This window comes from Chroicocephalus ridibundus, chromosome 13 (assembly GCF_963924245.1).
Source record: "Chroicocephalus ridibundus chromosome 13, bChrRid1.1, whole genome shotgun sequence".
Classification (NCBI taxonomy): Eukaryota; Metazoa; Chordata; class Aves; order Charadriiformes; family Laridae; genus Chroicocephalus; species Chroicocephalus ridibundus.
The window spans coordinates 1,906,520-1,932,331 of NC_086296.1; the positions used below are offsets into that span (position 1 = coordinate 1,906,520).

A 25,812-nucleotide genomic window follows, 5' to 3' on the forward strand; every position below is an offset into this window, starting at 1 on the left:
TCCCCCGGCCCCGCAGCCCCCGCCGGCCACCGGCGCCTCTGAGAGGTCGCCACCGCGACCCTTCTGCGCTCGCCAGGTCGGTGCGGTGCGCGGAGGGGGGGGATTTTCGTGCGGGAGGGTCTGCGGGAGCGCGGAGACCCGTGTGGAGGCGTGAGGGGGAGGGAGAGGGGCAGCGCGTTTGGCCGTCGAAGCGGTTCGGTGGCCGGGTCTGCGGGGACAGGGGAGCGCGGGCAGTGGGCGCACTGGGCGTCCCAGCGGTACTCACTGGGAAACCGAGTCACGGGTGGCAGCAGCGCAGAGTTGGGTCCGCAGAGCCCGGTGTGTGGCCATCTCACCTGCCGGCAGCGTGCCATGCCGAGCATGGGCTCCTCCAACCCTCCTGGTGCTTGGCCAGCCGAGGACTCTGGGAATCCCAGAGCTTCGCTACCTGTCGGCGTGATTTTTTCACTTGCACCATTTCTCCTCACCCTTTTGTCCTGGTCTCCATTGTTACTGATGATTTCGAGCCCCGCGGTTCTCCTCGGCAGAATGCCGGCCCCGCTTCACAAGGGCTGGGGTGGCTGGTCCAGGCGACCGCGGTGGCACAGCCATCAGGTGCAAGGTCCTCCCGGGCTCACTTTGCGTATTCTAACCCTTGTTACGCTTTGTAACATAGAGTTTGCTCTACTTCCTTTTGCCATGAACAGATATCTGCTCTTCACGTTTTTGCAGATGCGCCTCATTAGGTTTGGAAAATACTCACATAGACTTTATCATGGGGATAAAAAAGCCTTTTACCAGAAAGAGAACTCGGAGGGTAAACTTTACAAATTCTCAGAAGTTACCTGAATGAGTAAAACATGAGAGTATTTCCAGATACGCATGTAGAAAGCTGCCTAGGTAGGGATATGTCTAGACCACATCTAGCAGCGTTCCCGGTAGCATCAGGACATGTTTGGTGCGTACAGTAGGTCCTCTTTCCTTTGCTTTAGCCGGAGAATGTCTTCTCCTAAGGTTTGTGGGCAGAACTGCAGAGAGGACACTCGGTGTGTGACCATGTCCCTCACCAGGTGCATGGCAGCGAGTGGCGGCAGAGCCCAGTGCGAGGGTTTAGTCGTAGGCTGCTGAGAGGAGTCTCTTCGTGCACCTGCACTTCCATCCTCCAGCCAACGGCTAGCGGCACACACTGGTGGCCACCAAAGGGGATGGCAATGCCTGAGCACCAGCAGCTGGGGCAGGGGGAGGGGGAGGAATATATAACCCCTGAGTGCAGGGGGGGCAAACGAGAATGGATCTGGAAAGTGCTGCCACCTGTGTGTCTTCTGCTAAAGGAGCTGGCAACAGTGCAAATCTGCACTTCAATGAGGCCCTGTAATTTGTAGGGCAGGTACAAAATCCGCAGGGTTGCTAATCTGCGCAGACCATACCTCAGGGTCGTCTTCCGGACCCGTAATCCCACAGGACCAAGACGGGATCACCTGGGTCAGGGTGCACTTGAAGCCAGCAGAACTCTGAAATGACAAACGTTAATATTGCTTTTGTAAGGCAGTTTGTCATATGGTGTGTTTTTAATGCCTGTTCCATTTTTATCAAATGCATGTCTGAATAAGTTTATTGTAAAATGCAGTCAAAATACAGACTGTATCACACCATCATTTGCTAAGATAGAAGAGAAACTGTAACTTCTGGAATTGCCTTATAAAAATGTTTCGAATTGTCGGCAATTAGAGTGAGTTAAGAATCGTTTTTGCACATAGTGCCGTGCTACTTTTCACAGAATGTTTCTGCTTCGCTGTGTGATGTCTAGCAGTTTCTATTAATCCAAACACTGACATTTGCAGCATTCAAACTTCAGTCATACCACATTTCTCAAGTGAATCAGAAATAAGAGATGGGTGAATAGATTGCCTAACATTAAAGGACTGTCTAAATTTGGTGAGTTTTGTATTACAAGGCCAAAGAGATGGAACTGCCTTCGGCAAATGTTAGTTTCAGTGAACAAATGTTATTTTATATACTCGGTGCAATAAGATCTCACTTCAAGTTTCTGTATTTGTAGTGTTCATTTATTTTCCCCATCAGGAATGTGTATGATTATCAGTCTCTTTTTTCTTTCTCTGTTTTCTTTCCATTTAGCAGTCCTGGCCCACCAAGTCCTGGGTTTTCTTCCCAGCTGAGCCTTTCCTTTGAGCTGCTTCTCTCCCAAACCTTGTCTCTCTCATCATCTTTTTCTGCCTGTGTCTCGATGATTCACAGAAGCAGTTCTACGTGATATGCCTTAAGCACTTGTCATGGAAATACTCGAAAAAGCATTTCTAACCAGACAGATGATAGAAAATTAAATAGTTAGTCCAACACTTCAGCGTGTCATGCTTGTACATGCATCGAGCGTAGCTCAAAATCCAGAGTTATGTGAATGGATTTAGGCAGGATGGAGCCAAAGAAGTGGGAGGGAGGCAGGGATTACATGCTGCCAGCTGCAAAATTTGCATTCTTTGTCATGCCACACCATCGTGGTTCTGCTATTGACCACTCCCTCTGTCCACACAGTGGCTGTGGCCCATCCTGATAAAATTTCCAAGGGGATTCAGTCTTGCCATGCTTGACAGTGGAACAACAGTTCTAAAACTTCACAGAGAAAGAAAACAAATGGGTGTATTAAGGAACAGAAATTCTTATGGGGACACATCATGCATTCTTACTTCCAGTGATAAAGAATCACAAGGACGAGCAAGTGTGTTCCCATCTCGCGGCTGAGGACCGTCCAGCAGCTGCAAAGCTGTGGCTAATCTAGTATGTTTGTATTGTACAAATAAAAAGAAAAAAGGTACAAAATACATACTTTTAAGCATTAGAAATAATGGTAACTGCCTCTCATGCTCACACCATAATTTGCCTGCTTCCAACACGTTCCAGAATGGGTCTGGGCGGTCAGATAGCATTTACCTTTTTTTTTTTTTTAATTTAAAAACAAAAAAGGAAGAGCGATGAAAAAGTGATTAGCTTGAAGGTTAGTAATCAAAGCTTCACAAGAATAGCAAGATCACATATATAACAGCTCACACGCTGCCAGGGAGCACAAGTATGGAGCTGCACATGTCTGTACATTCCCAGGAATGCACATTCTCACAGGGCAGACAGATGCTCAAGTCAAGGTCTGATCAAATGTCAGGTGAGTATTCACTGTGACGACTCTGGTTTGGACCAACGCTAAATAAGACTCTAGTCCTGACCAGCAAAAATGATTGCGTTTCAGGACTTTAAAAAATTATATGCGTATGTCTGTCTGTGCATGTGTGTGTGAATATGCAGAAGGAGAGAGAGATGATTTTTAAACTATGTGGAGAGAGCCCCTCCACTGCAGGGGAACGATCAGCTCACCAAGTGCCCTCATAGCATCACATCAGAATTTAACTGGCTGATTTACCAGATGGGGAGTTATTTTCTAGCAATTCTGAAAATTGCCATTTTAAACAGAGATCATTCTTTCCTAAGGTTTTTTTTTTCTTTAGTTTGTTTTGTTGTGGGGTTTTTTACTATTACGGTATAGGCACCCAAGCCTCATAGTTTTGGTGTAAGGGCTTTTGTTGTATTAGTATCAATTGGAATAGGAAAGTATTGAAATGTAAAAATGCTACACTGATTTTTGTGCCTGGGTAGGTCTAAGCCACCCTGATACTTCCCCAAAACATTTATTTTGCACCATAATGTCCTATGGAACGAGCTGGATTTTCCCCTGGCCAATGATACGTCAGTTCGCAAACCAGCTTTTGGTTCAATCGATAAAACTGCATCTTCAAAGAAAACCATCGCACTGCTAAAAATATTTTTAATAATGACCACAGAAGCCATATTTGTCTCTTTGATCTCCTGAAGCTTCTTCTGGTTTTAATCAGTGTTCCCACATGAAGAACTGTGGCAACCTATGATAATAGAATCCCCATTCGCATCCGTAGGGAAACAGAAACGTTCTCATCCGAAGAAGGTAATTTGGTGTTCTGCCCCTTCCACCCGTGGGCCCCTGCCTCTGTCACTGCCGGGGTATCTTGGCATCACTTAAGTGGTTTCTGCCCTTTCCTCTGTGCATTACTCTCTCATTGAAGTGTTTCTGCTGTCTAATTATACCCTTTCAATCAAATTAGAGGCTGCAGCATCTGGTTAGTGCCTGTAACTGTTGCCATCTGCACCTAGATACAGTGCTTTCATTTAAGGAGGAGTGCTTAAATTGCAATCTCCAGCAAGAGCGAGGAGAACAGCTGAGGTGGAATGGAAATTACTTAAAACCCTCCTTAGAACACCACGCGAGCGCATGCATCAAGCAGCTGACACCTAGTCATTACCCGACCTGGCACCGCCGGTTCCATATCCTCATATTCTGCTTCAGCGTTTTCCTGACTCTTCTGAAAGGCTGTAAGAAAAACCAGGGAGAATTGAGGAGGCAGTTGTGGCGTGTAAATGCACGGACCCTTTCTTTCTTACTCCAGCCTTGCAGCTATCACACCACTGTAATGAAACCCAAGATTTAAAGAGCGGGCACCTCCATTTACCTTTCATTAACCTGCAGATTTTTAAAAGAAAACCTTGCTTCTTGATTGGCAGTAGCTGGTAGGATAATTTCTGGCCCGGGTAGGCTAGTTTCTGGTTGAGAATTGAACCTTCTATCTCTCCGGCCACTAGCCAGCACCCCAAGTAGCTTCCAGAACTAAAAGCAAATAAATAAATTAAGTAACTTTTATTTTTTCCAGTGAGATAGTAACAAGTTTGTCATTCTGAATTTTCAGTCTCAAAAGCTATGTACACACCCCAAACTTAGAGGAATACTCTAAGAAGTCATTTAAACCATCCTGAAACCTCCATCTCTTCAGTCTGCAATTTGTAATGTCACTAAGTACACGTCTCTGAGAAAGTACGGACTTTGAAGAACGCTCAGAAGATTTATAAGATTTCCCACTTGCCAGCCAGAAGAGGAAGAGTTGTTTGAGCAGTTGATAGCTGCTTTCTTTGCTTTTCATCTCATTTGTACAGAAAAGACTGCAGATGAAATTCCAGTGTTTGTATTGTTTCTGTCTGTGGTAACGTGGCACGAAATGAGAGTTTCTCAGGTATCTGGGCCTCTTGCCATTACGGACTTCAGAGATTAGAACCAACATTTGGAAGTCCGTCTTAGAAAATCATTGGAAGCCAGTGCAAACTCCGAAATGTCAGTGTTTTATCATCAGTGCCTCATTCAGTAAAAAAGCCAGTCTGTTATTCTGCACTACCTTAATTTTTCAAATGATGCTAAAGTGGCGCCCATGTGGAGCGCAGGCAGCCATACAGTCCCGAAGTAACAAAGGCAGAAATGATCATTGTAAGGTCCCTACATCGAAGAAGAAACCGAGACAGATGGAAAAAATTTCTACTACAGCTGCTGTTTGATCTTCCAAATGTTGATCTGGCTCTAATAAAACTAATTGTGAACCTGTATCACACACTGAGCATTCACTCAGAGTGGACAGCCATCCCCAGGCTCATTTTCTGCTTTTTCTTTCTAGCAGTTCCCACTCAATACATACTTATCTAGTCTCAGTATTTATTTATTTTTTTTTAAAAAGGTTATTTTTCTGTCAACCGCAGCACCTGACGTGTTGAAAACAAATCAGCCCTGACAACACACTGCTGTCCACGTTTTCTCACTGGGGCTCGTAAGCATGATCCTGAACAGGACCTGCCGGAACCTTCCAGCTTTCCAGGACGACGACCACTGCAATGGTTCTGTCTCCAATTAGTTCCGTTTGCAGACATCCCCATGAAACAGTAGAAGCAGCAGGGTTAGTTAATAGAGTGAAGTCATCACAGAAATTGATTTTAATCATGGATTTGACACAAGCCTCTACTTCAGACTATGTCTGAAACCCAGCTGACTCAGCGCTTACAAATAGGAGGAGGTTGGAGACTTCAAGATTTGAATGGTCACAGCTTTCTCCGGGAACTGTCTAAAACCCTAGTGATTTAATACAGGTTTATAGTTGACAGGATAGTTTAAACTGAGCATGAACTCGGAGCATGGACAGAAGAGACGTGACAAATCCATCAGTCCCGGTGGCACCCTGATGCCTTCTAGGAAGCTGTCAGCTTTAGCCTCCACAAAGTGCCCCTTCTTCCCTTTGCCACCCGGAGAGGACTTGGACACAGTGCAAGTTCTATCGTAGTATACCACAGTTTTACAAAACTTTAAGGAACAAGGCTTCTGAAATTCATAGAAGTGGTATTCATTCCTTGAGTCACTGTTCTGATGTTAGATTCCAAGAGAAGGGCTTCATGGCCTGCAGTACCATGGAAACATCAACCAGCATAAGGCAACTGGACCCAGTGGGTGCCAAGATATTGAATATGCTGAGATCTGTATCCATGTTACTGGGAATTTTATAGAAAACTGTACAAACTGTATCTCAGCAGATCTCAGAGCTGATCGTTCAAGGCAAAAGAATGTAGGACAAAGGGCCTGATTTTTAAATGCTAATATTTACTTGAAAAGATTGCTCTCTGATGCTATGGCAAAATTATTATTAATCATTAACAAAATGAAAGTTTCCTAGCAAATTCCCTGTAACACAAAAAGTTATGTATTTCGTTTGATAAGAGCTGCTAATTTCCATAACGTCAAGTTCTCATTTCAGTTTTTCTGGGATAATCAATGGTTTTACGTTGTGTCTCGCTGCCTCCCCCTTCCCCATCTAGATGCTAACAAAGCCAGGGAGCTTCACTACAAGCCAGCCGGCACATTTTCCCCAAATCTCGGGGTAGTGCAAAGAACACGGGAGGCTCTGTTACAGCTACCTGTTGGCTTGGGAACAAAAACCTACTGCCAAGAGGAGCGGAGAGAGCTCGAGTCTTCCTTTCGTGCAATGTCCTTTAAGTACTAGTGTAGTGAAGAAAATCTATTTTAAAAAAAGCTGACATGAAAATGAAAAGGCAGCTTGCAGTTGCTGCTGCAAGTTGAAAGCATGGGCCAGTCTCAGCAGATCCTAAAACGGGCCGATGTTAACTTCGGTGAGCCCGTGTGCCAGACTGCATTCAGGTATTGTAGCATTCCGTGCATTTCTGAGTAGATGTCAGTACATATTCCTTCTCGCTTAGAAGCGAGAAGCAAAAAAAGGAACAGCCCTAAGCTGAAGTAGGCATCTTTTCTGGATGTGTTTATCACTTCTCACAACTGCTTCTTTATGCTGTACTTATTTTGTTTATCCAGTTTGATTATGTTTTCCTCTCTCCTCTGCCAAATTCATCAGCTTATATTTCTCACCTATGGCATAGAAAAACTTCTACGTTAACTGCAAAGCAAGAGGAGTATTGAGGAAAGTTGCAACACTGTGGTGACTTTAAAGTGGGGTTTTTTCATATGTTTATGCAAATATCTGTGGTGGCCTAAATACTGGAAACTCAGACTTGCATTTTCAAGTAAATGTATGTAGCTCACCTGCATAGCTAAGGCAGGCAGGTAAATTACAGTAAGGAGGAGTATTGACTTGAAGCTTGCTTTTGTTAAATTTGATAGCTTTCTGTCCAAGGATGATAGCAGCGTACATTCGTGGCCGTGCAGACACCTCTCCCGTGTGCCTTCAGCTACAAAATTCCATTTAATAGAAACGCTAACTTGCCTAGGCATGAAAACACGCAGTGAAGGCACAAAAACATCAGCTTTCATCTGCTGTGTAATAGAACTATGAAATAATCATTATAATTGCACCATTCTGATATTTGTGGGCCCAGACTAAGCTCATTTCAAAGGCATGGTTTTAATAATACATTTTCCCTTCTCTCACAGTATTTCTAAATACAAAAAAAGGGGTACTCTTAATGTCAGGATTAAGCTGGGGGTGTTTTTTTCCTCGTCCAACTGCGGCCACGCAAGTCTTTCTAGCCTTGTTTTGTGAAGTCCATCTCGGGAGGGACACCTGGGATGAGCATTCTCCACTTCAGAGTGCTCGCCCGCTGCCTCGGGGCAGTGGAACGTCTCTGCAGCTGGTTTCTGCAGAGAACGCCATCAGATAAACCAGAGGGTTGCGCAGCCGGCAGTTAGTAGGAATCATTAGTGACTTTCCCTGGTGTTACTCACTACAAAGAAATGTTTACATGTTTTAATTCTGCCGTGGACTGTTGTATCTCAGTGCCATTTCTAAATAAATGTATGGATGATAAATATTACCGAGTATTAATTACAAAGAGGATGGACTTATTTGTGGCACGCTAATTATAATGACTGTTTCTGGAAGATGGTCTCAGAATCGCAGGATGGTTGAGGTTGGCAGTGGCCTCTGGATGTCACCTTCTTACAGGATGACCATGAGTCAGCAATGTGCCCTTGTGGCCAAGAAGGCCAATGGCATCCTGGGGTGCATCAAGAAGAGCGTGGCCAGCAGGTCAAGGGAGGTCATCCTCCCCCTCTACTCTGCCTTGGTGAGGCCGCACCTGGAGTACTGTGTCCAGTTCTGGGCTCCCCGGTTCAAGAGGGACGGGGAACTGCTGGAAAGGGTGCAGCGGAGGGCTACAAAGATGATTAGGGGACTGGAACACCTCTCTTATGAGGAAAGGCTGAGGGATTTGGGTCTCTTCAGTCTGGAAAAAAGACGTCTGAGGGGTGACCTTATCAACGCTTATAAATACTTAAAGGGTGGGTGTCAGGACGATGGGGCGAGGCTCTTTTCAGTGGTGCCCGGGGACAGGACAAGAGGCAATGGGCACAAACTTGACCATGGGAAGTTCCACCTAAACATGAGGAGGAACTTCTTTACCCTGAGGGTGGCAGAGCACTGGAACAGGCTGCCCAGAGAGGTGGTGGAGTCTCCAACTCTGGAGACATTCAAAACCCACCTGGACGTGTTCCTGTGCCACCTGCTCTAGGTGACCCTGCTCTGGCAGGGGGGTTGGACTAGATGATCTCCAGAGGTCCCTTCCAACCCTATGATTCTATGATTCTATGATTCAGCCCCTCTGCTCGAGCATGGGCACCTACAGCAGGTTGCCCAGGACCGTGTCCGTGGCTTTTGAATATCTCCAGGGACGGAGATCCCACAGCCTCTCTGGGCAGCCTGCTCCTGTGCCCTGTCACCCTCACAGTGCATAATTTAACCAAAAATGTTTTTCATTTTTAGTAAAGGTAAAATTTTTCATGACTATCAGTATTTACTTGATCAGAAGATACCATTAATAAGACACAGCAAAGCCAGGCAGCATGAGATTTCTAGTTCAGCTGAGAAGGGGATTTAATGAGTACAGAAATCATTCTCTGCTTTGATTTCTAACTTGCTGAGTATTAGGAAGCTAGGAAAGAAACATAAATGGGAGGAAATATCAGCGAGGCAGAATACTACTGACCTGTAAGTTTTAATCTGAAAGCACAAATGCTGTAGTAGCAAATCACAGTATCATGATTATATTTTGTTGAAGGAGGTCCCTTTCTAAGGCAATTCAGGCCAGAAAAAAAATGCCTGAGAATTTTTCTAAATCAGGATGTAAATGTTTGCAAGATCTATGCCTACAAAATCTTTCACTTTGTAAAGTACAGATATTCACAACTTTAGTTAAACTGGCACAAGATTTTGGGTAGTATGCTGGTAAGTGGCAGACTGATAACATCATCTAATTTCAGTTTTGGAAATTAACAAGTTACAGATTCCTCCTAATGAGTAAAGCAATGGGAAAACAGTAACAAATGTAGTATGCTTCTTCAGAAAATGCATGTTAATTGTATTAACCGCTCTTCAGACCTGTCTCATACATTGTTTAGTAAAGTAATGACATCACAATCTCTTTAATAGATGTTTAACTCTGAGAGAAAATGTAAATCCCAGACAGCATCTTTAGTTGCCTCAACAGTGCAGGAAACATGTTAGTGAAAGGAAACATGGTCTCTTGGGGATGGGGTGGAGGGCGAAAGGAGAAAACCCAACACTAAACCTACATACATTATTTCTCTCTTTCTGTTTCCATTTCTCCCCAGAATGTTATACAGCAAATGGGGCTGACTATCGTGGCACTCAGAACCAGACCTCCCAATATGCAGGGAAACCGTGTCTGTTTTGGAATGAGACCTTTGAGCATCCTTACAATACTTTGAAATATCCCAATGGGGAGGGAGGGCTTGGAGAGCATAACTACTGCAGGTAAGAAATATCTCATTGCTACTAACGTTGCCTGTATACCCACTGTTACTTGAAACAGTTGACACAAAATAAGGAAAATTCCTGTCGTGCACTGAAGAATGTCAGAACCACGGATATCTAACAGGTTTTGTTTTATCCTGTAATCAGTACCCTGGGTCTAGAAGCACCATTAGTAGAATAACTTTTTCAACCCAGCTCTCACCCAAAGTCCATATCATATATCCAGTCTATAATTTGGCATGATGGAGAAAGACTAGGCATTACTTAAAAGAAAAGGTGGAGATAATAAAAAAATTGCTCCAAGTTAGACCTACAGAAGCACTCGTGAATGTCTGCAGGAGTCTCTGGAGCATTATGGTTTTTATCCTCACCCACAAGCCTGCTTCTGTTATACACTATATTTCTGAGTTTTGGGCTAATGAAAGTTGTCTAGTCACTAAAAATTCCCAGTGAGCATTATCTGTTCAGTGACTTTGAGTTTTTATTTGAATTCAGCAGCTCAACTGTCAGTGGTTACAATACCAGCTCAAGCCACGGCAGATCCACTTTCATTTCCTTGCCTTCTAGAGAAGTCCTCCATAACTATATGTATAGTTCTCAGAATGAAGCTGAAATAAGAACTGCAAAAATTAGGAGCCAGATAAGAACCTGCGCTCAGAGATGTTTAGGCTCTGCAGGCTCTTTTCAGCCTGCAGCATTTTACTTTCTGGTGTTGTGTATCAGGAAGTTCCCCGCACTTCTGCCTTCGCAGCACTGGCCAGCTAAGTTTTTATGCCCATCTATACTTGCTATGCAAATAAGTGGGGAATAACCTGATAGATACATTCCTTAAACAGTGATAATCATCAGCTTATCTAGGATGCATGTAAAGCTGAGTGGTGTCTCTTACTCACTGGGTAATGGGGACGGAGATGCTTAAACCAAGAGATTAAGAACTGAGTTACTTGAGGCATAGCAAGAAAAGCTCTGTCTGCTTTGTGAGAAGGTTCAAACCACACCTCAGTTCTCCTGGAAGATGGCTTTACTTAGCAGGTTATGGGCTTTCTAGGGTAGAACCTATACACTTGCCACCTTCCTGTTGAAATCATTTCACTGTAAGCAATATAAATCAGGATAAATGAGGCAAAATTAACGTGGAGGAGTTCAGCACAATTGCTGTGTCACAAACATAGGGTCCTGGTTCTTGATCCAAGAACTTTTCCATATTTAATCAGAAATTCACATTCAAGAAGACATGACAGGGACAGAGACAGTGCCAGCCAGTTAATGGAGAGTAAGTAAGAAAGCACAGAGAAGAGGCCTTGTGACAGGCAGCAAAGATGAGTACCTTGGTGAAAGGAGTCAGTGACATTTCCAAGTTTGATGACTCAGGAGGATATTTCTCATTAAAGAACGTTGGTAAAAGACAGGGAAGAAAAAGACTTACTTGGGATCTTTTCCAGCAGCTGCAGCAGTGCTTCAAAATAACCCTGTTCAATGTGTTGCACCAGTGGACTCTGTTTTCAGCCATAGAAGGAGAATTCAGCTAAGTTCTGAATTGCTTGTCTTGAATCAGTTCAGCATCTTACAGGAGCAAAGAAAAATACACCTCCTACAAGAGAAACTTCAGATAAGTCGGTCGTTCCCTTTAGAAAATGGCCTGGGAACTCAATAAACCCATTAAGCTGTCTAGCATCCGATCGGCCTGTGAGCACTGGAAAGACTGTCTTCCCATCAGAACCATTGCACACCGACTTCACAGCCTCCCTCAGCCCAGCACCACCAAACACGTACCAATCCTCATGACGTGTGGAGAGCCGGGTCTCGCAGTGCGCATACTGGTACGCAGCTGTAAGGAGGCCAGTGGCCACTGAGTTCTCTCTGATACAAATAGCAGAGTCGAGAACGTACTTTTGATTGTTGCTGTGTGGCAGTATCCCGGGTAGACTGTATCTGCAGGGTCTTACTTTTGGCAGTCATCTGTGGGTAATACTTAGAATCATGGAATGGTTTGGGTTGGAAAGGACCTTAAAGCCCACCCAGTGCCACCCCTGCCCTGGGCAGGGACACCTCCCACCAGCCCAGGTTGCTCCGAGCCCCGTCCAACCTGGCCTTGAACCCCTCCAGGGATGGGGCAGCCACAGCTTCTCTGGGCAACCCGGGCCGGGGGCTCACCGCCCTCACAGCAGAGAATTTCTTCCTGAGATCTCATCTAAATCTCCCCTCTTCCAGTTTGAAGCCATTACTCTGCACCCTATCACTCGATTAATACAAACCTATCATTAGGTTTGTATTAACCTAATTTAATAAACCTTATTTAATGCATATTAACCATGTACAAAGCAAAGCATGTAAAACTACGCAAAAATGTGCATAACAAACTGAGTGTTTATCCCGGTATTCAAGTAATCCTTGCTAGAGTCTCACTTAGCCAATGAGAATTTGGTGTTAGTAGGAACAAGAAACCTATCAGCTGGTATGAGAAATGACTTGATTACCAAATACAGCTTTTTACCCTCAATCTGCTAGGTGTTAGATGATCCTCTTTGAGATGGAGTTTGACTGGAAGGTTAGCCGTTTCCTTCCGTATGCTGCATCACTCGGCCCAGGAATATTCCCACAGCTGTATGGAATGATGGGCCTAACTAACAGATGCTGTTTAACGTCACATTCTGTTGAAAAAAAGCTTGGAAAGTCACTGTTTCAAGAGTGTCAGAGTATATCTTTAGCATGCAAATCTTGTCGAGGCCTTGTGAGGGAAGATACTGCTGTTTTAGCTCTTTCTCTGCTATTCATTTGCTTGGTGACAATGGACAAGTTGATCTTCCCTTCTCTGAGGCAACACATATCTCACAAGGCTTTTTTTAAGGCGTAATACATCGCTTTGAGGCTCAATTTTAGGGACAATATTTGAATAATCTAATTTTACACTTAAAGCATTAATCAGAAGCATGTTATCTCTCCATGGGTGGTCCTTCCTTGGAATAGTTTGTTTACGGCAAGACACCCCGTTAAGATGGAAATGCCTCATAATGTTCCACTAAACCTCATTTCAGCCATAACAAAATTATGCAGGCTGAAGTTTTTGGGGATTTTGAAAGACACTCAATTGTTTTCTAACCTTATGCACATTTGAGGTTCAAGGCAAAGATTTCTGAAGACATTCATCACATTTCTCTGCAATTTCCTGCATTTTAAGGCGTTTCTATGGCGAGTGCCATTACCATGATTCAGTTACAGACATCTGATTTCTGTCATGCAGGTGTAAACCCCAGATTTCCTGTAACTGTGAAAACAAGGAAAATGGTGTTATTTTGAGTACAAGCTTTCCTTGATTTTAGTTGTCGTCTTCTTTCTTTAGCCACTGGAAGCTCTGCCATTACACCTAAACTCCTAGCACGCTAGTCTTAGGCTTTCCTCGTCCACTACTTTTCCTAGTCTGTTTGAAAGGCTAACTAGCAGCATTTTACTCAGCTAAATTGAACTAAACTCACCAATTGTCTTCAGCGTTCTGTTATTTGACCAAAAAACATCCCCAGCAGTTCTAAAACTGGATCTCCCACAAGGAGTTGTTAATATGCCCAAATGTCAACCTGCACCTGAAGTGACACTTGAGTGTAGGGGGGTCTCAGTAATAGAATTCATGCCAAAGTACATGACAAAAGGTTGCAGTTGGCCCTAGTTACAAGAAAAGGTCATATTTCAACCCGACTGTCCAAAATAACAATTTATTCTCTTAAATTGGTCTTTTCAATAGTGAAGAGTTTTTCAAAGTGTACATAGAAAAAACTTTAAATAACCTGATGACTAATTAGGTGTGCGTTTGTAAATGATGCTACACAACAGCAAAGAATAATCACGGACACATAAGGAATTGTCTCATCCATCAACATATCAGATCACTGGAACAGATTTATTCAACCTTACTGAAGGGGAAGAAAAGACCTCAGTCTTTCCCAGAACACTTCGTTGGATAAATGTTTTTGTCATCGTAAAGACAGAAGGTTGGAGTCTGGACTGTTTTGTACCAAGGTAAAAATCAGGTTTAGGAGTCTAATGAACCTGTACGCAGGATGCGGGGCTGAAAATCTTCCTCGGTCTCTCCGTACTGTGCAGAAATAGCTCTGCACCTTTTAGACTTCAAGAAAAAAGTTATCTTTTAGACATTAGTGGCATTTTGTGCTTGCTGTGTACTGTAATAACCAAAGTTATCTGAACTTCCTGACCAATTTTGCATTTTTCTTGGTATGTAAGTCCAATGGGTTAAACATTCCATAGGTATTAGAGCAAAAATAGTGATAACACTGAAGCTTAATAAGATTTTTTTTAATGTGGATTTTGAAGATATTTGATGATTTTTTCACTCACTCTCTCTATTTTCCTCTTTCAGGAACCCTGACGGAGATGTCAGCCCATGGTGCTACATTGCAGAGCATGAGGATGGAATATACTGGAAATACTGTGAGATTCCATCCTGCCGAAGTAAGAGCGCCACGCAATTTTTTTGGGCCTGCATCTCTGTTGAACAGAGATTGGCAGTTCTGCAGCAGCGGGTAGTGATTTTCAGACAGAAACTCGGATAAGGCCAATCGGCTTATTTTCATTTGCAGACTAAGCAGTATTGTAAACGGGTCTCTAGAGTTAATGACAAGCTTACTGAGTCGTTCCTCCATTGCTAGCCTTTTCATCTCATCTCAGAATTACTGGATTATATTATTTACAAATAATACCAGACAGGGAATCACTCAAAACTTACGAAGTGCTGCTAGGTTTTTGAATCCATAGAAATATGTCATTCATTTATTAAAATCTAGAGGACAAAAATGAATAGGAAATCATTAATTAATTTTTTACAAGGTACATATGTGTCCATCGTTTGCAATTAGCTTGTAAAATGGATGGCATTAGTTTAATGTGTATAACTCATCATACACAGAATTTCTTGAAAGAAATACAGGGTGAGAGGACATAGGGAAAAGGTGGCAATTCATTAGGTATTTGGGAGCTCTGGGCTAGAATCCTATTCCTTGCAGGTGCGTATGTTTAGCATTGCTGTGAAACCACAAACTGGACTTTGCTGGATTTTTTTTTTTAACAGATAATACACAAGTTATTCATGTGAAGCTTCCTTCCAGTATTTTAATATTTTTAATGTATTATATTATTTACCTTATCCAAAATGTGGAGGTTTTGTCATGATTCGTGTCAATATGTTCCAAAATTTTCATTCCCGAATGCTCCAGGATAAACTCCTAAGAATCACATTCTTTAAAATATGCCTAAATATGAAAAAGAGATTCCAGTTTTGCACGTTAACAAGCAACCATAACTACACCTTTTATTGTCTAATCATTAATGCCTTTACTTGCTTTCCTGTCTTCTACAAGTACCCTGTGTTTCTACGGGATAACTTACGTGTATATCGTTAAGCGTCAGAGCCGTTGTCCTTACGTAGGCATACTTTCGATTGGGAGAAGTACATTTCTTCCTTGAAGTTAACAAAACAAAACCAAAGAAAGAAAAATGGATCTAAAGGGATTTTTTTTTTACTTTGCCCACATTTTTCCTTTTTTATGAATGCGAGCGAGTGATTCATGTCTTCAGGCTAGGCAAACAAATACTTAAGTGTGACCTTAAGTCGGTTGACTTTTACCTAGACTTAAATACAGATTAAGGAGCCTAATTTAAATAACACAAAATCATCCAACACTCCGATACTCATTGTTCAGGGGACATTTTACTCTTATTTTTCTAATATACCAGGTCCTATTTAGGAAACATGACCCTCCTAATTAAGAAATTTATCTCGGTCTAAAATGAAAGAATTTGCATTTTCTTTAAAGACCACAGATGTTAACAAATTCTCTGGATATGGCACCAGTAAAAAAGCTGAGAGGCAAATTCGCTCCACTCCATTTGTTCTACACAAAGGATCCTTTTAAAACCAGCCCCACTCATTTTCTCTGTGGTGGGGAGCAGAGGATTTAAACTTGGACACTTACTTGCACAGATAATCCAGACTTACATTTACAAAATGTCCTTTTGACCAGTAGCAGCTGCTTCAAGCATTGCACTGAAACTGGATACTAGAAAAAGAAATGGCAGCAATTTAGAACAAACTGTACATTGCGAGCCCATCCAAGTCTTAATACAAACCTCATGGTTTGTGAGGCTGTGTAAGGAAAAAAACACTTTTATTCTTTACTAGATTTTCTGTTTGCAGTAAGCATGATGGTAAATCACAGGACCATCAAAACCAACTTGTGAAGTGCGTAATACAAACCCGCGTTTTGTGACGATGGAGCAAGAAGGCAATTGTGTAAAGAAATCCTAGCTGAAATTTTTAGAGAAGTAAAAAAATTGTCTTTTATATAAGCTTCTTTTCCATAATTATATTTACTACTAGAAAAGGCAAGTATCTGGAGCATAATTTACCTATAAACTATACCCACATAACACCACTACAGTGCCAACAACATGAAGTGTCTTGATCGCCGAAAGAGATTTGCATGCAGTGATTCACCGTAACAGTAATTAAGAACCTACAGTTAAGAATTTTTCATTATGATGATGATTTCACATGATTATATCATGTGTCTTGTTCACTAATACTTATACGTAACACCGAGTGTTCCATTCAGAAATGCGTTCTGCCGTTCTGCGTGTGGCAGCACGCTAGGCAGGATTTAGCAATGTTAGATGAGGCTGGATGGACGCAATCACAGAAGACAGGGGTAGTTACCCCAGTAGGAGCTTCGTCTTTCCTTTTCTTTCTCTGCTCTTCTCAGTGGCTTGTCTGCTAAGCACACTGGAATGGACATAAATGAAATAAAAGGCAAGAAGGCAGCACGGAGCCCTGAGACAACACGTGCATCTCACATGGGGAATTCAGAACCGAATGCTTTAGATGGTTTGTTTGCAATGTTGCAGCTATTCCTGACTATTTTTGGTCTCTGTGTTAATGAGGCTAGGTTGGAATTCAAAGGAAATAACAACTTATGCTCCCAAAAGGTAAAAGGAAGGCTTGCTCTCCCACTTAATTGCATCATGGCCCGCATGAGCCTTGTACTGTAAACAGACTTCGTTACTGGAATGCTATTTCCTGCGTGCACGTATGCCATGTAATAGATTTATTTATTACTGAAATACTGATGAAGTGTTAAATGGCAGAGCCAGGTAAGTTATCCAGAGCTGCATTGATCACTCTGTAAGATTGACCTCTGTGCGTCTCAACAAGGGAGCAGAGAGGAGCTCGCACCATTTGAGACAGCATAGCGCTGCACACCACCGTTGCAAAAAGCTAGGAGGCTCTTGAAAGACAGCCCGATGAGCATAGCTGGAACATGGCTTTGAGCTCAACAGGATGAATTCCATCTTTTAATACATGTGCCTTAACATGCAATATGCAGAAGCTCTGGTGTTTGCCAGGACCTCATTGTGTCTTAAAGGTCCCTTCCAGGCTAGACAATTCTATGATTCTAGGATATATTTGATGTGTGACTACAAAAGTGCTTTTAGCTAAGCATCTGTCCTTGGGCTCATGGAGTTTGTTGATTTGATATCAGTAATTTGAAGGGCTGGGCACTGGCATGGAAATTACTGTTCACTGTTGGGCTAGACTGATGCTTCTCCTGTTTATTCCCAATCACACGACACTAATTTGGTTTGCTAGGTACAAGAAAGTTAAAATACTGCTGGGACGCCAAAGACACTAATTAGCTTTAGGATATACCCAAATGGTACACTTGATTTAGTTACCCAATGTAGGAAGTCTTCAAATTACTCAGTCTAGTTTCTTAGCATGGAAGATACTGAAGTACTAATCCTCTGGAGGCGAGGTTGAAGGGTCTCACCAATAAAGTTACTTTAAAAACAAATAAGCAAACAAATGTATATATAAAATATGTGTTTTTAGGAAATGCCGGGTCTCCGAGGAAAACAAGCGAGGCTGGTTAACTAGGAAGCTTTTTCAGGGCAGTGAAATCATGCACTGTACAAAAAACCGGAGCTCTCTGGGAGCTATCTGCCCAGCTGTACTCAGCTGGGGTGGGGCTGCACATGGGGATTTCCAAAGGTATGTTAAATCAGGCTGTAACTTGAAGTCTCAGTACTTATATACACGTTGCTGCAGGGCATATCAAAGCCGTAACTCCATGAAAGCGTTTATAATTGAAATTGTATCATTCTTGGAAAACAAAATTATTTTATGAACAATATTTGAAGCAACGTGATCTAATTATTCAAAAAATATACGTATTTGAATTTTCTTCCCAACTTCATTAGTTCTTCTTTCTAATACTATAATTGTCCTCCTTAAGAGTATAATCATATACGCACCAGTGTTATTTGCTGGTCTCTAATAGATATGCGAACCCTATGCCTCAAAATAAGGAAGCTGCCGTAGGCACCGTGGCCTAAGGCTGGGAGCAGGTTCTCAGGCAGACCTGTTAACTGTTCCAGATGCCAGGATGATTCAGATTTTAACGGTAAACTGACATCAGTTTACAAGCCCAGTATCTAATATTCCAAAAGACTAAGGATGAGACCATCTTTGTTAGAATTCGACAAATAGAAGTTGTGAATTCAAGGCATTATTTCAATGGCTGCTGCGCATGGACATGCATAAGAAATCCCAGAAATGGGCCTTCCAGAATCCAATGAGGAGATACTTTTAGGACTACTGCACAAGACTGCTCAATACAAAAAGCCTCGTGGCATTCTAGTCGTATTTATATGAAACTACAACAATAATATAGAAGCAGGTTACCAACACACGGTTGTCTGATAGAGAAAAGGGCTACCTGTACCAAAGATGGCTAGTTCAAAAGGAGCCCCAAAACAGCTAATCCACATGCTATCAGGTAGCAGAGGCTGAAAAACCCCAAGCCCAGCATTTCCCTCCCGCAAAAACTATTGGCGAGTCAAAAACCTGAAACAGTGCTGTGCCACAAGATGTTGGCAAGAGAGAGTTCAGCATTTACTGGGTACTGAAATAACAAATGACTGAATAAGGAAAGCTCTCCTAAAGACCACATCACATGGGATACAGAGCTGTGGAGGTTAGGTGGACAAAATATAATCCTTGTCAATCCGGAACAGGGATGAAAAATTATCTGACCACAGAGCTGGTAACAGATTTAATTCCAAGGATGTGAGCAGATACGGCAAGTAGGCAAGGGATAATTTTATGCCATTAGAACAGCACTATATTGTAGCCCACATCCTCTCTCTAGTAGCCATGGCTAAATTCCACTGCTTTGATGAAAAGTGCAAAACCAAACCAAAACAAAAACAGAGGACAAATTATGCACTGAAGGGGGAAAAACTCCTTCTGACTTCCCATAGTGACCAAGGAGCCTTGAAATATTGTATTACTACAATATAGCTGTTTCTTTAAAAAAGTGATATGGCTCGCTTTGAGTCTCTTTGTATGTACCGTAAAATATGATACTTTGAATTCATGTCAGAATTTGCCTTTTAAATATTAGGAAATTCCCCTATTTAAGTATGTAGTTCCTCCCATAAAACTTGCCAAACTCCGTCCTAAAACAATTTGGGTTCCCTTCCTCGAATATCCTGTTTAGAAAACTTCCAGAACATCATTGTTTTGAAGATCAGACAGAAATCACATTGTTTAATTTGCATTGTTAGAATATGCATGATCGTAGTCAAAAAAACCCTCAAAACCTGCAAACCCACCTAATACCTTTTATTTTTTAAAATTGTCTCTATCAGGAGAAATGAACCAGGTGTTTCTCTTGCCTGTATTACTGCAGCTTACACAAACCAACTACAGAGCGTTGCCGGTATATTGCTAAGAAGATAAGATGCAATTTCGCCACCTGTCATTTATCCCTGGGCATGTTTGGAAAACATGACAAGGATCTAGGACAGGGTAACATTTCCCATGCTGCATAATCAAGGCAAGACCGGAGAGAGAGCTGCTTAGGCACCGGGTAGTGCGTAAAGTGGTCTGTGTGCCGGGTGTTCCCAGGCACACCTTTGGGATGACGGTTGTCTCCTCTTCCTGCCAGTGCCGGGGAACCTGGGGTGTTACAAGGACCACGGAGAACCACCGCCTCTGACTGGCACCAGCGAGACCTCCAATAAACTCACTATCCAAACGTGCATCAGTTCCTGCCGAAGTCAACAATTTAAGGTGATCTCTTTGATGTACATTTACGAAGTGGTTTATGGCAATGTGCTTAAAGCGCTCTATCGTATTTCTGCCCACCCCCCTTCTTTTTTTTTTTTTAACCTTCAGGAGGTCTAAGATCTCACTCCCGCTCTAGGGGACCTAGCCCTCTCTCCGCATCCAGAGCAATCTGGGCTAACGACCAATTAATAATGCCAGGGTGCCAGGAGGAAGCATGCTGGCTTACTGCAGTTAGGAGCGATAGACCGGGTCCCTAATTGCCCTCCAGTCCATCTTTCCCGCTAGTCTAAGTAGCATCCTTCCTGACAGCTCAAACAAAAACAGTTTGTGGTGGGACCACTGACCTCTGACTAATTACACATCTCCAAAACACACAGATTCCGCTGCCAGCTTTCTTGCTCATGCAACCTCCTGCTGTCACTCCTTTAAGTTATTATCCCTCCCTTCCTCATGCGTCTTTGTTGTCAAAGTTTGCAGGCATGGAATCAGGTTATGCTTGTTTCTGTGGAAATAATCCTGACTACTGGAGATACGGGGAGGCAGCCAGTACGGAATGCAACAGTGTTTGCTTTGGAGACCATACTCAGCCCTGCGGTGGGGATGGCAGAGTCATTCTTTTTGACAGTAAGTATTGAAACAGGCTCAGTTTTTCCCAAAGGAGAGGCCTCAAATGTTCAGCAAATTAGGGAAAAGGGTTTAAATGCGATGAGAACTGCTGTACACAAAGCAGCAAAACACCTAAATTCAGCATAAAAAAAGCCGCTTTGCCATTTCTGCCTAAAATTCACATCCATTAAAAATGTGCAATAGCCCTTCCAGGAAACGATGCCTGCCCAGGCAACTGACTCACGCTCCCGGGATCGTCTCGTCTCTTCCTTCCCCACTAACGGCACTAACGCAGCGATCACAAACAGCACGTCATGGACAGGCTCCTTCCGAGCCGATCGTACCAGAGAGCAGAGAGATGATTAAGCGAGGCACCTCAAATAAAATCTCAATCTGCTTGGGTTTTTTTATCAAACCAGAGGAGACTCTCCATACCCCAGTTAACGCAGCAGAAAGCCGTGCAGCAGGATCGGGACAGGGAAGGAGCGTACCCCAGAATTCCAAAAAAGTTCGGTTGCTGTTATGACCCTTGCCAATTTGATAATTTCTTATACATTGAAATCCCCCTTTCTACTCCTCAGTACGCATACCGGTGCCAGCTGGGTAGCTTCCCAGGTTGACGGTGTGAGTACCCAGTTGTCCAGCTGCAGTGCAGGCTCCCAGTATAGCCGGGAGTACTGGAAAAGTTCACACTGTGCATCAATATATAGTGGCTTCTCAGATCTCAGCTGCCTCTGGTGTAGAAGCTACCTTTCAAGTTGATTTGTAAACTTTCTGGAATTAAAACCGGCATCATTTTCACCTTCTGATCACACAGCCAGACTTCCCGTCTCCTTACTCCGAGACTCTGGTTCCCAGCTCGGGGGACAGAAAGATGCCTCAGTTGAGACAGGAATTGGTCACTCCGCTCACTTCCACATTCTCCACAAGATACGAAGAGAAGCACTGGAGTTGCATGTTGCTTTCGATGTTGAGATAGCGCGTGGCTTCCTACTGCCACATCCTCTGCTTCCATCCGCTCTTGGCTCCCAAACCCTTGATGGGTAAAGCCTTTCTGTGTAGCTTTCCTTTTCTTGGCTGACGGCGGGCTCGGCAAGGTGTTACCCCGAGGACCTGCGCTGTCTCTCGGGGCAAACAGCAAGGGAGAGAGCGATGGCCAGGTGAGGGAGGTCATCCTCGTAACTGCACCTGTTTTCTTTTGCTGATGAGATTATGTTGTATCCCCGGAACCGTCACCCCTGATCCCTGTAAACCCCTGCCGCCGTGCATCCTCCCACCCCTCCGTTAACCTCATGTGTTTATGTGCTGCAGTCATGGCCTAAAGCTGTAACATTCAGACCCACAACACAGCACTCTACGAGCTCTAGAAGGAAATGAGAGAGGGAAAGCATTTCCACCCCATATGGGGCAATGCTGTACTTTGTCAGGCATCTGTGCAGCACGAGGCGTTGGCATTCTCAGTTAATATCGCTGGGTTGAAGAACATCTTGTGATTCAGTAATTACAAACAGCACGGCCGAATGTAACAATACCTATAAGCACAGAGGAGATTTGCTATCTCAATGACAAATTTCAATTCTATCAATTCTATCTAGTCAAACAATTAGATCTGTTTGATTAAATCTCCAGCGCTGTTAGCACAGAGGCAGTGCCAAACACAAATTGCTCTGTGGCGCTTAGTACCTCGGTGGGGCCTTTCACGTCCTTTTCATTCTTCTTCTTTCATATTCTTTCAGTTCCTCTGTAAGGAAGCGATAGCGCGGCACTGACGTGTGAGTTTGCCCAGGCTGCGATCAGGCCTTGCTCCAGAAAGAGAAATGTTTTCACATGATTTTTCTGGCAGACACATGCTACTTCTTGTTCTCGTTCTGCGAGCTCCCTTTTAATTTGTATTTATTAAAGCTCTTTCTCAGAGGCTTGTGGAAACTGAGACACTTCAAAACACTTCACTTCCTTTACTTTCATTCTCACAGGCCTCTATTACAGGGCTTTAATTAAGCTTTCAGAGAAAATAATTCTACTTTGCTTCGTCAGTCCTTCAGCCTAGATATGGGGGAGCGATAACTCTGATCCAAACAGTTTTGTTATGAAATACGTTATTATATAATAGATATATAATATTGTGTATTTAGGGGATATGCATAAATACATATATATGCATATATACCTATGTACAGTACATTTTAAACGTTCTATATGTGTATATATATTCATCGAGTCGGTTGGCTGGTGTTTGAGTTTCTCTCTGGTAAATAAGTTTGCGCTGGGAATCTGGACGGTTGTCAAGGAACATGAAGGTTTACTGGGCGTGTGCTTGTTTTGAATATAAAAGGTAGCAACAAACCCAAAAGATTTTCTTTAGACTTCATAACAGGATCTTTTCCGAGTTACTTAGGGAAGGGAAGGTCAAACATTAATTGGACAAGATCAAAAGACAGGATGCTTAAGAAGCACATCTAAATGGCCACAAAGGTGATTAAGGGATTACAGCGTTGCTCATCCAAGGAGGGGCTGAGAGGCCTTGGCTTCGATAGCCGTGAGAAAAGGCGGCTCAGGGGGCATCTTTGCAATCTGTGTAAATAACTGATGGGAGGGTGTAAAGGCGAAGCCAGGCTCTCCTCAGTGTTATCGACTGAATAGACAAGAGGCAACAGGCACAAAGTGAAACGGAAAATCCATCTAAACGTAAGGAAAAGCTTTTTTTATGGCGAGGGTGACACTGGAACAGGCTGCCCAGGGAGGCTGTGGAGCCTCCATCCTTGGAGACTGAAAACACAACTAGACAGCGTCTCCTGCTTTGAGCGGGGGGATTGGACTAGACAGTCCCCAGGGGTCCCTTCCAGCCTCAGCTGTTCTGTCACAAGTTGCGTTTTCAATTTGCGAAGGCTGTGAAGGAATTTCACTAATTCAGCAGTGAGAGTTACAGTCAGTCATCCACTTGCCTGCCTGATGGGGATGGAGCAGAAGTCCCTGACTCAGGGATGCAGCGTTCGTCCTGGTCCTGCAGGGGTGCGGAAAGGGAACATGGTTACACACAAGGACAAAGGACAGTTGTGGTATTTAAGATTGATACCCAGGTCTCAGACTACTGAGACAGGCTGGGTGCATCCCCAGCAAACCCAACATCGGGGCTGTGCTCCCGGAGCTGGGGGCAGCAAAGAAAACCGATCCCAGAGACGCAGCACCCTGCCGGGGTGAAACGTCTGCACCTTCAGCCACAACGGAGTATTAGAATCTACAGAGTGCTAAAGCTGTGCATAATGAATGTAAAACCTCTTTTTTTCATTTCTCTCCCTCTCCTCTTCTTTTCACAGCCCATATTGGTGCCTGTGGAGGGAATTACACTTCTGCTACCGCTGTGATCTATTCCCCAGATTTTCCTGACACGTATGGCACGGGCAAAGTCTGTTACTGGACCATCCAAGTTCCAGGGGCATCTCAGATCCACTTCAGCTTTGCCCTCTTTGAAATCAAAGATGCTACAGATATGGTGGAGTTGCTGGACGGCTATACCTATCACGTTCTAGCTCGTTTTAATGGCAAGAACCGGCCTCCCCACACCTTTAACATCTCTTTGGATTTTGTCATTTTGTACTTTTTCTCAGATGAAATCAATCAAGCCCAGGGATTTGCTATCAGATATAGAGGTAAGAGGCTGACTTTGCTGTTTCTACCTTTCAATGAGCCGTTAAAGCATTGAATTCACACAGGAGATTTCTGAAATGGCAAAAAAAGAGCAAATATTTTAACTCTTACGTCTACAGGTGTTCCATCTATCTTGGTGCCACTGCTCAGTGGGTAAAAGCTTTGCTAAAATTTCTCTCGGTTTGGAACACTCCAGTCATCAATGTCATAAATAGCAAAATTTAAATTTGCAAAAATTCAAGCCTATATATACCTGCCTTTCAAAACAGACTGGAAAATGAGAAAGCTGACACAAACAAAAAGAACAGTAGTCTGTCTGCATCTTGGTCCAACTTGGCTCTTTCCAACAGTCTGTTCCACTCAGATCGAAAGTCATCGCGAGAAAACGTTTTCCTCCTTGAGCTGTACCTGCTGTTACGATGAACAATTACCTTCCAGAAAAATTCTGAGAGCCCTACCTTAGTGAAGTACAGGCTTTTTCTGGCATCAGACATAATTTGATTATTGCAGGTCTCTAAATAAACCAGGGAGCAGCACATGTCTGATTACAAGCACAAAACAAAGTCCAGTTTCACCTGTTAAGGAATGTTATCATAACCACACTCTTGTGTTTCAGCTGTGAAGGACAATGTGCATCAGAAGAGCATTCCGATGAATCAGACCCTTTCAGAGAAGAGAAACGAACAAGCAAATCTCAGCATCAATGCAGCCCGGTCATCAAAGATACTTTATGTCATCACAACCAGCCCGAGTCATCCTAGCAGCTCCATGCCCGGTAATGTTACAAGAAAACGTGGAAACGGGAAAAACATTTTGCCACAGCACAATCTAGAGTCACTATTTCCTTTGCCTCCTCCTCCACGTTATCTGATCCCCTGTGATTTTTCATTTAGTCTAATTACTGCTAACCGTCCTGCTCTCATTACCGCTCAAAACTCACTTCTCAGCATAAATCAGTTAGAAATAGTGTGAAGAGGGTGAGTCCTTGAGGAGGAAAGCAGATCAGAACAAGCTGTGAGTCAGAGCAGCCTCCTCGCTTGCATCAGCTGCGGTGACCAGGGCTTACCGCGGAGGTGGCAAAAGGTGCTGAAAAAAGGGCAAGCTTTTGCAGAGTCTGGAGGAGCCCCAGTGCTGGATGCGTCCCAGTTAGCCCAGTTCGCAAAAGCTCCAGCAAGAATACGAAGAGGGCTAGAAAGGGTGAAGCAAATTAATGGGTGCAGGGCAGATGCCAGTGAGAACTGTCATGTGTCTAGAACTCACCTTCGAGACATCCCTTCATTCAGGACGTTGCCGAGTTGTAAA

The 25,812-nt window shown here is 43.4% G+C and overlaps 1 protein-coding gene across 1 annotated transcript in view; it reads left to right on the plus strand.

The window, feature by feature from the left end:
- The window catches only part of KREMEN1 (kringle containing transmembrane protein 1), a 29,881-nt gene that overhangs the window by 511 nt on the left and 3,558 nt on the right, over positions 1-25,812 (plus strand). The window contains exons 2-7 of the mRNA XM_063351031.1: positions 9,962-10,124; positions 14,494-14,585; positions 20,138-20,262; positions 20,730-20,883; positions 24,180-24,512; positions 25,127-25,285. Coding sequence (XP_063207101.1) covers positions 9,962-10,124; positions 14,494-14,585; positions 20,138-20,262; positions 20,730-20,883; positions 24,180-24,512; positions 25,127-25,285 — 1,026 coding nt within the window. The remainder of the gene's footprint in view (positions 1-9,961; positions 10,125-14,493; positions 14,586-20,137; positions 20,263-20,729; positions 20,884-24,179; positions 24,513-25,126; positions 25,286-25,812) is intronic.